Consider the following 14878-nt stretch of genomic DNA (forward strand, 5'->3'; position numbering starts at 1 on the left):
ATGGAAGTATTTTTCTGGAATTTTCAACGATATTTTGAGCTAAAAGTGTTCACTTTTAAAATTGATGCCGTTTTTTAAAATTTTTTAACCACCCTTCTCCTCTCATTTCCTTCCGGAATCTTCATCACGGCTGTTCAAAAAAATGTATTCATTTTTAAAAATTCCAAAATCGTTCATTTTGACGAAAAATCTTTCAGAATTCTCTCCATCTCCAAAAGTCAGCCCTCTGAATTAATCATAACCACTTTTGAAATAATTTTCAAGCATAAAATCTAAAAAGTCAAATCGACTGCAAAAAAAGGCGATTTTGAAATATTTTTTTGGAGAGGAGGGGATGATTTGGAACTTGCGAAAAAATACACACGCTTTTCGCAACCGTTAGCTATATTATCTCAATTCAAAATTCACTATTGCATTTATCTATTCAGAAAATCGAACTTACAATGAGGATGAATGTTCATCTTCCGAAGTCGATTGCAACGCCTTCTGCTGCGATCTGAAATAGCCAAAGAAAAGTGAACTTTCACTAGAGGCTATAAATCGGTTCAAAGGTGGTTGCAATTGATTGGAGGGAGGAAGGGATGGAGGGGGAAGGAAGGGGAGTGGGGTCAACATCACAGGATAGAGAAATCGTGACAAAATTTTCGGAGACTAACGATCGGTCCATGAATATGGTCTTACCATCGACGAGGGGGGGGAGGGGCATACTTTTTAAATTTCTATCTCAAAATTTACCTACCTTTTCTCACAGAGAATCAATTTACATACAAAAAAATCTCTAAAAATCCGAAAAATCAAGTAAAATATTAAAAATTTCCGAGAAAATCTATCATAAAAACGAACATTTTGCATTCAAAACCGCGCGAAGACACTTTCGAAAAACAAAAACGAAAGTTAGCCGGTGAAAAATAACCGCAAGACCGACACGTTTGAAATTGATAAATCGTTGATGAATCCTTAATGTAGACGAAATAGCGCTAATAAACTTAATTTCGTGTGTATAATTAATAAGGCAGTGATACGTCAAAGTCAACCGAGTTCCAAGCGAAGGTTTCAACATCGGGAAGGCGCAATGCTGAGGGGAACCCATAGCCTTCCGTAGGAATTTTAAAAAATAACACATTACGCTCGACACACTTCGGTCTTTTTTTTCAACTTTAGTCTCGAACTGATTCGAGTACAGTGTACAAAAAGTTTCTCAGTTTTTCACTCCCTGTCTCTGCACATACGTATACGTAGGATATCTTACCCTTCTTATACAACTTAAAATATATATTATATACGAACAAATCCATTAAAAATGAAAGAACCAGAGACCCGAACACAGGCAGGAAGAGAGCAGAGAAACACTATCGTGCGATAATATCGAAAACGCGTTATTTTAAAAGCCCTTTTTTTGTTATTTACGTATTTTTTTTACGTACGTCGAGTCGAGCAGACAACGTCTCGCATATGGAAAATATTCTACTACTCGTCGTTTATCAAAAAATAAAACTCCTTCGTTTTCTAGGTAGACATTTTCTCTACTTCTTTCGCACGAAAATCCAACAATAATATAACAATCCCTGCGAATTGAGAGGGGGAGGGGGGTTCGAATTCAGTGATTGTGTTCCAAAACACCTTGATAAAAGTCAGACAAGGGAACCTTTTGAACTCACAGTGCTTGATTTGAAAGGAACCATGCTGGATCGAAAAAGCATTTATCCTAAGCCCCCCCCCTAACCCCTAAGGATATTCCCGGGTAAAATAGGCGAAATTCCACTGCCCTAGGATTTTTGAAATTTTTATGAAACATTGGTGGGTACCTTTGAAAAAAAAGTCGAAGGCAAAAAATTTCCCCCGCCTCACCCCCTTGCTTATAATGGGGAAAACGCCTATTTCGGGGGAAAAATCATACCTCAACGAGTTTTGAATAAAATGAATTTGAATTTACCCAAAATAATCGAAGAAAACATGAGTCTAGCCACGTGAATTTTTTCATAAAATTTTGACACCTCATGGGGAGATTTTTGGGAAAAATTAAAGTTGTCCAAAAAGTCTTCATTTTTACCAGAATTGCTAAAAAAATTTGTACATGCTTTATCCAAAAAATATTGATTTTTGTTTTAGCTGTCTACTGTCAAAATATAAAATGGTCAAAAGTCCCATTTTTTGTCAAAATTGTAAAAAAAATTCCAACTTTAGCCAAAATTATTAAGAAGTCCCATTTTTGGCCAAAAATATTAAAAAACCTAATTTTTTGTTAAAATTGTCAACAAGATTCATTTATGGCCAGAATAGTCAAAAGCTCTCCTTTTTGCTATAAAAATCATATTTTTTCCAAAATTGTCTGAATTTGGTCTTGTTTTTTGTCAAAAATGTAAAAGTTCCACTTTTTGTGAAAATTGTATGTAGAAAAAAAATCCTAATTTTTGCCAAATTTGTGCAACTGATCTGTTCTGTGCAAAATTTATCGAAAAATTCTGTTTTATATCTACCTAAAATGTCCTATAAACGTCCCGTTATTAGTTTTTCTCATAAGAGCCTTGTTTATTGTCAAAATTGACTTATTTTCAGCCAAAATGGGCGCAAAATCACAATTTTTGCCAAAATTGTCAGAAGTCTCATTTTATGCTAAAACTATTAAGTACAAAGCGGTATTTTTTGCCGAAATTGTCAAAGTCTGATTTTCTGTCACAGCAGTCAAAATGACCATTTTTTTTGGTCAAAATTGTAAAAAAAATGCTTTTTGCCAAAATTGTCAAAAAGTGGAATTTTTTGCCCAAATTGTCAAAAGGTGACACTTTTTGACAAAATTGTCAAAAGTGGCTTTTTTTACCAAAATTGTAAAAGTGGCACAAAATTGCCAAAAAGTGGCATTTTTGCCAAAAATTGTCCAAAAGTGGCAATTTTTTGGCAAAATTGTCTAAAAGTGGCATTTTTGCTAAAATTGTAAAAAGTAGAACGTTTGGCCAAAATTGTCAAAAAGTCTCATTTTTTGGTCACAGCAGTCAAAATAACCATTTTTTGAGCAAAATTGTAAAAAAATATCTACTTTTTGCCAAAATTGTCAAAGAGTGGAATTTTTGCCAAAATTGTCAAAAAGTGGCATTTTTGGCTGAGATTGTCAAATCTGGCATTTTTTGCCAAAATTGTAAAATGTGGCAGAAAATTGCCAAAAAGTGATGTTTTTGCCAAAATTGTCCAAAAGTGGCATTTTTGGCCCAAATTGTCAAAAGTGACATTTTTGCCAAAATTGTAACGTGTGGCACAAATAAATTGCCAAAAAGTGACATTTTTGTCAAAATTGTCCAAAAGTGGCATTTTTTGGCAAAATAGACCAAAAGTGGAATTTTTGCTAAAATTGTAAAAAGTGGCACAAAATTGCCATTTTTGTCAAAATTGTCCAAAAGTGGCCTTTTTGGCAAAATTGTCTAAAAGTGGCATTTTGGCAAAATTGTCTAGAAGTGGAATTTTTTGCCAAAATTATAACATGTGGCAAAAATAAATTGCCAAAAAATGACATTTTTGCCAAAATTGTAAAAAGTGGCACAAAATTGCCATTTTTGTCAAAATTGTCCAAAAGTGGCTTTTCGGCAAAATTGTCTAAAAGTGGCATTTTAGCAAAATTGTAGAAAAGTGACATTTTTGCTAAAATTGTAAACAGTAGAACATTTTGCCAAAATTGTCAAAAAGTGACATTTTTTGCCAAAATTTGTCAAAAAGTTTCATTTTTGACCAAAATTATAAAAAATTCTAATTTTATCCTATGTAAAAATTGTCAAAAAGTTATACTCTATGTGTTAACAGTCAAAAGCTCCCCGTTATGCTATAAAAATGCTTCTTTTTTCCGAAATTCCCTGATTCAAGTCTTGCGTTTTTGGTCAAAAGTTCCACTTTTAGTGAAAGTTATACAAAATTTGGAAAATTTCAGATCCATGCTCAGAGTGTTCACAAATTGAGAATCCAGTTTGGTCAAAAAATTCAAACCAGTTTTCAATAGCGCAATGAATTGTACACACCAAGTCGACAAAAACGTAATATGAAATTTTTGAAACCGGGTTCATTAATTTGCAACCGGTTATAAAAAAAATACTCAAAAATTGTAGATAGAGAAAAAAGCTTGGAACAAAAGTTGCAAGGCGTAAAAAATTACACAATTCTGTTCAATCACATTTTGAAACCGGTTCATTGGTCCGCATTTAGCAACCAGTTTTTGACAATTACCTAAAAATTGAAGATAAAGGAAAAAGCTTGAAACAAAAGTTGTAGAGAATGAAAAATCGAACCATTTCATCTGATCGGATTTTGAAACCGGTTCACTAATTTGCAACCAGTTATCTAAAATTACCTAATTATTGGAGATGAGAAAAAAAAGCTTGAATCAAAAGTTGTAGGACGTGAAAAATCAAACTATTCTCGATAATCGGATTATGAAACTGGCTAATATCTTCAATTTTCAGGTGATTGTCAAAAACCGGTTGCTAAATCCGATCAGCGAAAATAATTTAATTTTTCACGCTCTAAAACTTTTGTTCATTGCTGTTTTCTCTGAAGTATGATTTTTTCCCGAAACAATTGTTTATTTGCCATTGTGAGCAAGGTGGTAAGGGGGGGGGTTGTTTGACTTCAACATTTTTTCAAAGGTAAGTACTCAACAATGTTTCATCAAAATTTAAAAAATCCTAGGACAGGGGCATTTCCATAATTTTACTCGGGAATACCATTTCAGGAACTAAAGTTTATTTTTTGAATTTGACGAATTTTCAAAATCAAAAAATTCAAAAACGAGTTTTCAGGTCCTTACATTTCAGTTAGGAGAGTTCTAGAACATGCTCTTTCGATCCAGCATTTCTTTTTTTTAAATCCAAGTTCAGAAGATTCCCTCGTAAAATTTCCTCGCAAAAATACATTTTTTTGAAAACGTTCGCTATTTAATTCGAAAAAAATGCACGATATAATTACCTTTTGTGCGGTTTATCGTCCACTGATTCGCCTACGAATGCTTTAAGTTCATAATCGACTCCGCATGGTTTACCCGTATCGCCCGGAGCCGGTTGCAAAGTCACCGAAGTCGGACTATGCGCCGGTAATTCGAAGTAGAATGGGAACGCGTGAGTGCCTAGTTTCTTCATTAGTCTTTCCTACAAACAGACGAAAAAAAAGAAACAGAATGAGAGAAAAAAAACCATAAGAAAATGAAAACATAAAACAAAACACGTACACAAAAATCTTAATTAAAAAATTTCTTTTCAACGCCGCCTCAAATAGCTTCGAGCTACAAGCTCGACTCTTTTGCTTTTCTTTAATTAATAAAATCTCGCTTCGCTAACGTCGTCGTCGTTTCTTTTCCACTGTAAAGTACTCGTCGTACCAAAAACGTTGTAGCACGATCGAATGAAAGCAAGCTATGATGAGAGGAGAAGAGCCGGACGCCGGAGTTTGGCGAATTTCATCTAGGCGGAGTTTTTTTAAAATTAAGAAATTTACATCTTCAAAACTCCATACACGTTTCGCGATCGGTTTTAGTGGAATTGAGTGAGGATGAGGGGACCAAACGAGGGGGTATAGTAGCTTTTTGGCGAAAGTTCGCGACGAAAAACAAGAATATAGTACGTTTGGGTTTACCTAATTAGAACGCCGTCCAATGCTAGTCACGTATTTTTTTCAACTTTTTTATTGGCTTTTTGGCTTTCGAGTTCCGATTCGCGAAATCAATATGCTACAATTGGTTGCTTCTTTTTTTGTGTGCTTTTTTAGTACGAGCATTTCTTCTTCTTTTCAAAGTCCGCTTTCTTTCGTTTCGTTGCTTTTATTTTTTTGGGTCTTAGATGGGTGAACAAAAGAAAGAGCCAAAGGTGAGAGAATACGAAGTTGAAGGAGATTGGCGGATCGTTTTATTAAGCTGGATTAATATTGTAGAAAAACATTAGGTATGCGTGATGATAAACAGTTTCGAAGTCTGTTCTACACTTTGAAAGTTTTAAACCCATAGGGATCGTGGTTCGTGGAATTTTAGGGAAAATAAAAAATATGTAGGTACTTTTTGTAATACCGAGACAAAGTAAAGAGAGAAAGGGAGATTTTTACATATTTTTCGTAAATTTTTGGACAATTTGAACACGTGATTCGGATTTTTCAGGTAACAATTTGTGAAAAATACTCGAGTAACAATCAACCACGCTGATATTCGGCGTTAACATCTCGTGGCGGCGCCACCATCGACTTGCTGAAAGGGGGACTTTTTGCAGAGAATCGCATTCATTCGCATCTCGACAAGTCGTGTGTGCGCGTGTGTAAGCTTGCGTGAGTATGGAAATGTCCCCCTTTCAGCATGATAACATGTGTTTCATGCATTTCACCGCCAGAGTGCAACACATGTTCGTTGACTCCGAATCGAGATTCCACTCGAGAACAAGAAATAACATTTAACTTTCAATTTTGTAAAACTGGGCTTTTTCGAAGGATTATGGCAGTTTGACTCGATGTGACCACAATGAAAACAATTTTTACCGACAATTTTTGGATCTTTACAGTACTTGGCGACATGTCCAGGACATCTACAATTATAACAGTTCACACAGGCCTCCATCACGTTGATCACTCAGATCTTGTTTACCACACAGATCATTACCACGCAGATCATGTCAGTCACTCAGACCATTTTCATCAGTGAACGAATGATTTAAACCACGAGTATTCAAGAAATTCACATAAAACCCTTGATCCCATTCAAAAATGATAGTGATTTTAACTCAGCCAAAAAATACATTTTACCTAAAAATTAGGTAAAATTTATTACTCTCATAGTAAAATTTACTAATCTCATAGTAAAAATCACAATATTTTTGAATGGGATCCGGTTACTGTGGGAAATAGTAAAAATTATCCATTTTTCATGTAGTATAAATTACAATAAATTTATAGTAAACGTGCTCCAGTTTTGGAATTATAGTCAAAATTACTATAACTATAGTAAATGTAATATGATTATTTATACTATTCAAATTTTTCTCAGTGTAGGGCTAGGTTTTTTATGTAAATGCATATTTTTTTCTCCTTGTACTAGATTATGTAGCACCATATCCAAGTTATCTATATGCAAAAGTTTATAGCGCATATTTTTGCTTATCTTGACCATAAATGCATAAAAATACATATTTTCACCAAAAAAATGACTAAAAATTGCATATTTGAGGTCATTATAGCGCATATTTTTACAAGAATTGGTCAAAAATCACTTTCACTAACAAATTTTTGGTAAATTTCCATAATTTTGTTACTATTTGAAAAAAAAATATCGACCTTTTTCAAGCTTCAAAAATGAAAAAAAATTCTTTGTATTTTTGTCAGTGAATTTTTTCATTTCTCGCTTCAAATGTTGCCACTTAGTTTATTAATTAATAAAACATGAATGTAACACCACAAGGGTTATAAAATTTTCTTTATTGTTCAATTTTGAGAAAGGTTTTTAGAACTTCTGCAGGTGTTTCATTTACACAAATGCAGTACCTAGACAATGAAAGCAGGTGGTTACCCTTTCTGAATCAAATCCCACCGGTCATTTGTGATTTTGCAGTGCTACCAAGAGGTTAATTCAGTACTGTAGTGCTTTTGGAGTCGCATTATGCTTTCGAGTAATATCGTGTTATGCTTTGGAGCTTTCAGAATAGCATAGTAAATTCAGAATCTCATGGTGTATTCGGAATTGCGTTGTGCTTTTTTTTCAAAATTGTGCTGCGCTTTTTTTTCAAAATCACGTTGTGCTTTTTTTCCAAATTGCGTTGTGCTTTTTTTTTCAAAATCGTGTTGTGTTTTTTTTTATAAAAATTGTGTTGTGCTTTTTTTCAAAATCGTGTTGTGATTTTTTTTTGAAATTGTGCTGTGATTTTTCATCAAAATCGCAGTGTGCTTTTTTTGATATCGAGTTGTGCTTTTTTTTTTTGAAATCTTGTTGTGCTTATTTTTTCAAAATTGCATCGTGGTTTTTTTTTTAAAATTGTACTGTGCTTTTTTTTCAAAATCACATTGTGCTTTTTTTTGAAATTGCGTTGTGCTTTTTTTCAAAATCCTGTTGTGTTTTTTTATAAAAATTGAGTTGTGCTTTTTTTCAAAATCGCGTTGTGATTTTTTTTTGAAATTGTGCTGTGATTTTTCTTCAAAATCGCAGTGTGCTATTTTTGATAACACAATGTGCTTTTTTTTTCGAAATTGCATCGTGGTTTTTTTTTCAAGATTGCGTTGAGTGTTTTTTTTTTAAATCGCGTTGTGCTAATTTTTTTCAAAATCACATTGTGCTTTCAAAAACCAAATCATGTTTTTTTCAAAATTGTGCTGTGATTTTTTTGAAATCATGTTGTGCTTTTTTTCAAGATTGTGCTGCGCTTTTTTTGGAAATTGTGATGTTTTTTTTTTCAAAATTGCGTTGTGCTTTTTTTTCAAAATGGCGTTGTTTTTTTTTCAAAATCACATTGTGCTTATTTTTTTAGAATCGAGTTGTGCTTTTGAAATCCAAATTGCGTTATTTCAAAATCCAGTTGTGATTTTTTTTGAAATCATGTTGTGTTTTTTTTCAAAATTGTGCTGTGATTTTTTTTTAAAACTGTACTGTGATTTTTTTTTAAAACTGTACTGTGATTTTTTTTCAGTATCGCGTTGTACTTTTTTTTCAATATCTCGTTTTGCTTTTTATTTAATATTGCGTTGTGCTTTTTTCAAAATCACTTTGTTTTTTCAAAATTGTGTTGTGCTTTTTTTAAAAATCATATTGTGCTTATTTTTTTGAAATTGTGTTAAGCTTTTTTTTCAAAATCACGTTGTGATTATTTTTTCAAAATCGTCTTGTGCTTTCAAAATCTAAATCGCGTTGTGATTTTTTTTTGAAACCACTTTGTGCTTCTTTTTCAAAATCATGTTGTGCTGTTTTTTTCAGAATTGCGTTGCCCTTTTTTTTGTCAAAATTGCGTTGTTTTTTTTTCAAATTTGCGGAGCGCAGCTGTCTAGTTTTTATTCTATTTTTATAACATTTTAAAATATTTTCAATGCTCAACTCATCAATATTTTTTCTAGCAATAATCATTACTTACTATTGATATGTTTACATAATTTTCAAATGTTTTTCACACATTTGTAATTAATTTTCAGTAATTTTTATCAGTTTTATAAGTATGTTTTTCTTCAAGTTTTCATAACATTTCAACATGTTTTTAACACTTTTTCATGCAACTAGGTACTTACTTACTACGTATCAGTTTTTTCCCCAAAATTTCATACTTATTTTTTTGGAAAATTTCAATCGTTAGTTTTTTTTTCATTCATTTTTTATACATGTATGTAGGTACTGAATAATTTCTCTGTCTTATTAGCTTTTTTATCCAATTTTTTTCAAGTTTAATTTTCATGCAAAAAACTGACAAATTTTTTCAAAATTCCTGTTTTTTTACTCATTAATGAATTAGATAAAAAAATTTAAAACCCCAGATAGCCCATCTCTTTGTATTAATTGTAACTTTATTTCTAAATATGTATGTACCCTAATTATAAGTTTATCTTAATATAGAGCCCCTAGCCTAAGTTGCTGTAAATGGCTCTCAATAAATAAATTAAATAAATAAAAAGATTTTTGATGTTTTTTGTTTGGTTTTTATATGATTTTTACGGGTTTTTACCACTTTTTAATGCAGTTTTCTTCAGAATTGCTTTTATCCAACTAGTGTTGTTTTTTTTTCAAATCTTTAATTTTTCAGGGTGTCTACCAAAATTTTATAATTAAAAATCGCGACTTTTCACGACCTTTTTTTCTCAGTATCTCCCTTTTTTTCAACGAAAAAAACTGAGTTTCCAATAAAGTTCACACTTTTTTGTGGGAGGGGGAGGGGGGGGGGGTTGACGAACTTTCAATAGTTCCCATGTGGCATAAAAAAAATGTATGAAATACATATTACATACTTTTGCAACTTTAAAAGTTAATTGAATGGTATTTTTTGTTAGAAATTTCGCTTTTTAAGGGGGTAGGTAAGGTTTTTATGATTTTTTTGATTACCTCATTTTATGAAGTGATATGGGTTCTAAACTTGATAAATAAGCCATCAGGGGCAGTAAAAACATAAAATTGTAGTAGAAAAATCAAGCTTCCCAAAATGCTACTTTTATAGTATGAATTGGCTGTATAAGAAAAATACTTCATGTTGGACCTGTTTATCCCACATATTGATAGATCACTTTTATCAAAGTCATAATGCCTCAAGTTGAGTCAGATATCAGTAGGAAAATGATACTTCTGAGAAATTTGAAAAAAATTTAAATCAAAATTTCTCAGCACCACATTTGCAAATTTTCCTACTGACCTAATGTACTAATCCAGCCAAATTCTTCACATACTTTCTCAAGACACAAATTTATAAGTCCCCACGAGGTAATTTCTTCAAATATTAGTAAAATATCCTCCCAAAAAAGCAAAAGACAAAAAATGTGAGCAATTTAAAAAAAATTTCCAACCCTGAGAAAATTCTCCCATTGGTACAAAAAATATTAACTCGTGGGGAATCAGATATTTAGATTGAGAACATCATCGTTTTATTTTTTCATTTTTAATAATGTTTTTTTATTGTTTTTACATGATTTTCAAGTGTTTTCAGCACTTTTCACGCAGTTTCTTTCAAGTTCATTTTTCATGCAAGTACTGCCAAATTTTTACAAAATTTCCTCGTTTTTTGAAAAAGTCATGATTTTTTGTCTGAGAGTTTTGTGGGACACCTTGTAGTTGCAAGATTCAAAAACAGCGTTTTCCCCCCAAAATGACCCCGTTTTAGGGGACCGCCATTCCACCGAAGGGGCACGTGGGGGGGGGCATTTCAACTCAAAATCTTTAACATACTTCAATTTCAGCGAAATCGAAGATTATTTTTTTCAATCCACCCTAATACTATAGGGTCATTCCACGTCAAGTGGACCAAGAAGTGGTAGGTGGGTTCGGCGATTTTTTTGAAATTTTTCCTATGGAAAGACCTTCCAAAGGGATGACCAATGGCGCAAATCGCACCCCTCTAGCCCATTTTTAACGGCAGCCAGGGGGTGTCAAAGTTTTCAGTGAACCTAAAATATCATCCATTTCAGCAGTGGATTGCTCGATAACCGCGATACCTACCAAAATGGAACTTTTTCCCATAGTTAGAGGTTTTGAAAGGCTTTTTGGTAATATCATAAAAATCAGTGTTGCCACTTTTTTTCGTACAAAAAATTAGCTCAAAAAGTTTCAAAACGTAGGTTTCATATCGTTCCGACTCTCAAAAATTCTGAAAAAAATATATTATGGACAACTGTTTATGCTAAACAACATATTAAAAAATTGGGGTGGTAACTTGTAACAAAGTCGATTTTAAAAAATTTAAACTTTGCGAAAAAATGCGATTTTTTGATTTAAAACATGAAAAAAAGTTTTGATTGGTAAAGTTGACCTATTTGACCTAAAGCTCTTTAATACAAGTATGGAAATAGATTATACTCTTAAGAAAGTCGAAGGATTTCACGTAAGTTTTACGTACTGCGCAGTGCGCGAGCAAGCATCAAATCAGCTGTTCACGTACAACGTTGCACCCCATTGGTTGCTCCACCCACCTCCACCGCGTGACGACACCAACCTGCCATGCGCAGTACGTAACACATACGTAAAATGCTATGACTTTCTTAAGAGCATACTCTATTTTCATACTTGTATTAAAGAGCTTTAATTTGACCCCTATTTTCACATATCTGTTGAAAAAGTTGAAAAAACCCCTTCACTCGGTGAAATTAACTCATCACAAAAAAATCAAAATTAGGTTCACTGAAAACTTTTGACACCCCCTGGCTGCCGTTAAAAATGGGCTAGAGGGCTGCGATTTGCGCCATTGGTCATCCCTTTGGAAGGTCTTTCCATAGGAAAAATTTCAAAAAAATCGCCGAACCCACCTACCACTTTTTGGTCCAATTGACGTGGAATGACCCTATAGGTAGGTATTAGGTCAGTACATATGTTCGGCAATAAGGCGTTAGATTTTGTCGTAAATTTTCACACTGTTGAATCCATCTCCACTTCTGCACTCGACAATGCTAAATGGCGATTAGGTATAACGGTTAATATCCGAGTAATTTCCAGTGTTGTAGGATTAAATTGACATTGTGTGTACACGCAACACGATCGAGAAAATGGTAAAATGTCTTTCTAGTTGTCTCATATACGAGCTTGAAATTTACAACCAAGCGACGGGACGCGTGTTTAAGAAAACAAAATTGTTGAAATTTTACCATACGTTGTAAGCTGCTGCCGAAGTCACTGCTGCAGACGTACACGTTGCTTTAATGTGGTTAAATTGTATACGTTTTTGATGAATTATTATTAGGGAAAGATGTTTACGTATATTTACGTAAAATCTAAATAATGCCACCGTTTATTCGTCGGTAAACCGGTAAGAATAGGTAATAGGTAGCTATTAGGTAGGTATATACAAATACATAGTATATACTCGTATCCAAACTGATATGTAGAAGGAGTGGTGATAGGGCAAAGAAGTGAGGAAAGAGTTGCGTTATTGAAACCGGTATTTTTGGTATATTTTTGAGGTTTAATTACGCCGGCGCGCCGCGCCGCGCCGCGGCGTCGCGTCGTCGCGTCGTCGCGTTTTACTAAAATGATAAAAATATACTACGATATCTATTCAATTTCGCTGCCTTAATACTCGTATATAAATGTAGTATGGATGATACGAGCAGTAGCGAAATTAATGCCAAGGTCGCGGCTATATACTTACTCACGTATAAATTACGAATTACGAGTATACGCCATGTAAGTAGGTACTCGTATGTACCTACTTATTTATATTGTGATGGTTATTTTTGAAATTTTCCCCCATTTGGGTTTTCATCGAATACATGCAGTGCACTGCATGGGAAAGGTGAAGAGAGGATGGTAGAGGCGATTCCATTATATATGGTATTAATGTTGTTCGATAGTGTGGTCAACTCAACTCGAAGAGTAAATAATTATTATCGAGTTACGATAGGGTAATTGTAGAGTGAATTTGAATTAACAACGCTTGATTGGTGAATTGTTCCGGCATCGGCGTTCGAGTACACATAATTATACTGAAGTTATTATACTCGCAGCAGCTTTGAATGATCGCGCTATACTTGAGAGAGAATTTCCCCTTCGAGATGGCATGACATGGCTAAGATTTTTTCACTGTTTTGTTATTTTGATTCGATACACCTACTAGGTACATAAATGAGTCGAGTGAAAAAAAAAATTGTACGATGGTCGATGATATTGACCATAAAAATCACTAAAACGTGAAGAAATGGCTCAGTTTTCCCAAATTTCTCGGTCCGATAGAGGGCAGCACAAACGAATGGCATATGTTTGAAGTCTGTCAATGTGAGGGGGGGGGATGAACCCAGTATTTTGAGACCCACTAAGCCCCACAGCAATCACAAACAAAACATCATGTCCTATCATCTAATCTTGCCCCGTGAAATGACCTACCTGTTACGATTTCCCCCTCCCTCCCTTCCTCCAAAAAAAGGTACATATTTTATACACCGCCACTGGCCATTTCAATTTTCCACCTCGTCACGTCATCTTCACGTCGTCGCCATGTAGTTGTTAAAATGCAAAAGGTGAACACACCTTGAAAATCCTTTACTCGTATATACAAATTCAAAAGGTAGTTACAACCTTTTCCCCCTCGCCTTCCTCTCTTCATCACTCCGGCATTTACGTGCTTTTCTTTCATCAGCAGTGTGCTTATTATAACAAAGTGAGGTACTCGTCGTACCTCTCGTATACCTCTTTTGTTTTCGTTTTGAACGATAGGGAAAAAAATGTCAAAGAGTATACGAACCCACCCCCTTCCCTTCTCCTTTCCATCTTATGACCGTAGAAATTCTCTCATTGAATTTTGGAAAAGAGCTTCTTGTCGCATGTACTCGTATACGTAGGTATACGTTTGTAATGCGAATATAAGGCCTATAATAACACACTTGTTGTCATCTCATCATCATCGTCGTCGTGTATAGACTTTTCATTTCTTATGTATACGATATACGTATAGGTCTGAGTACTCGATTTACCCTTTTCTTCGAGTAGGTGAAGGTACCTATGTATATGTATGCCATGTTTGGCGGCGCTTTTGTGCGGCAATTTCCGCGTTTGATACGAGTTGTATAATTTAAATTTGCTCGTATCCTTTTCATATTATATTCAAACATAACGATTCGATCAGCAAAATATAGCCAAGTACGTACGTATTTCTTCAACGGAATAAGTTGACGAGGCACATAAAGGTTAAGAGGAAACGATATTATGTTACACAGTCTCCTTCTATACTGGGAACGGTTTCGAACGGTTTTTGGACAGATTTTCGAAAAGTTGAAATTCTAAACTTTCAATAAGTTGCTAGAGGCTCTCTTTTGAAAATTTGAAATGACCAAAATATGGCCGAATCGAAAAAATAAGTTGATACTTGTATTCAGCGCCTCCGCAGAGACGTATGAAACGATAGTTTTAGATTTGGACCAAAATCTTGAGCCTCCGTACCGCCCTCCCTTCCCCCGATGGTTTCCAAAACCCATCACGAACAGTTCGTAGTTGCAAACATTATTAAAAAAATATTATCTTCCTGGACTTTCTTTTCTAAATTTTCAGATCTCATGTTTCTATAAAATTCGGAAGTTTTTGAAAATCGTGCTATCAATAAAAAAGCTCAACTTTGAACTTTTGAAATTTATGGCAAATATTTTCAAAACTACTCTCGACTATTTTTCAAACTCATACAGATAGATTTTCTCCAAGCAGTGGCAGTCCCAAACAATTTGAACTACAAAGTGGGACATTTTATAACGAGAAATTGCAAATTGCTAGAAA

General features: G+C 33.9%; 1 protein-coding gene across 4 annotated transcripts in view; it reads right to left on the reverse strand.

The window, feature by feature from the left end:
* Window positions 1-14878, reverse strand: part of krz (kurtz) — a 308096-nt gene that overhangs the window by 36108 nt on the left and 257110 nt on the right. For 3 of the 4 annotated variants that reach the window (XM_065365000.1, XM_065364990.1, XM_065365009.1), the window contains 2 exons: window positions 4945-5123; window positions 443-496 (listed from right to left, as the gene is read on the reverse strand). In XM_065365000.1, coding sequence (XP_065221072.1) covers window positions 443-496; window positions 4945-5123 — 233 coding nt within the window. The remainder of the gene's footprint in view (window positions 1-442; window positions 497-4944; window positions 5124-14878) is intronic. The other variant, XM_065365016.1, reaches the window with a different exon arrangement.

Source organism: Planococcus citri, chromosome 1 (genome assembly GCF_950023065.1).
Source record: "Planococcus citri chromosome 1, ihPlaCitr1.1, whole genome shotgun sequence".
In the NCBI taxonomy this organism is placed as follows: domain Eukaryota; kingdom Metazoa; phylum Arthropoda; class Insecta; order Hemiptera; family Pseudococcidae; genus Planococcus; species Planococcus citri.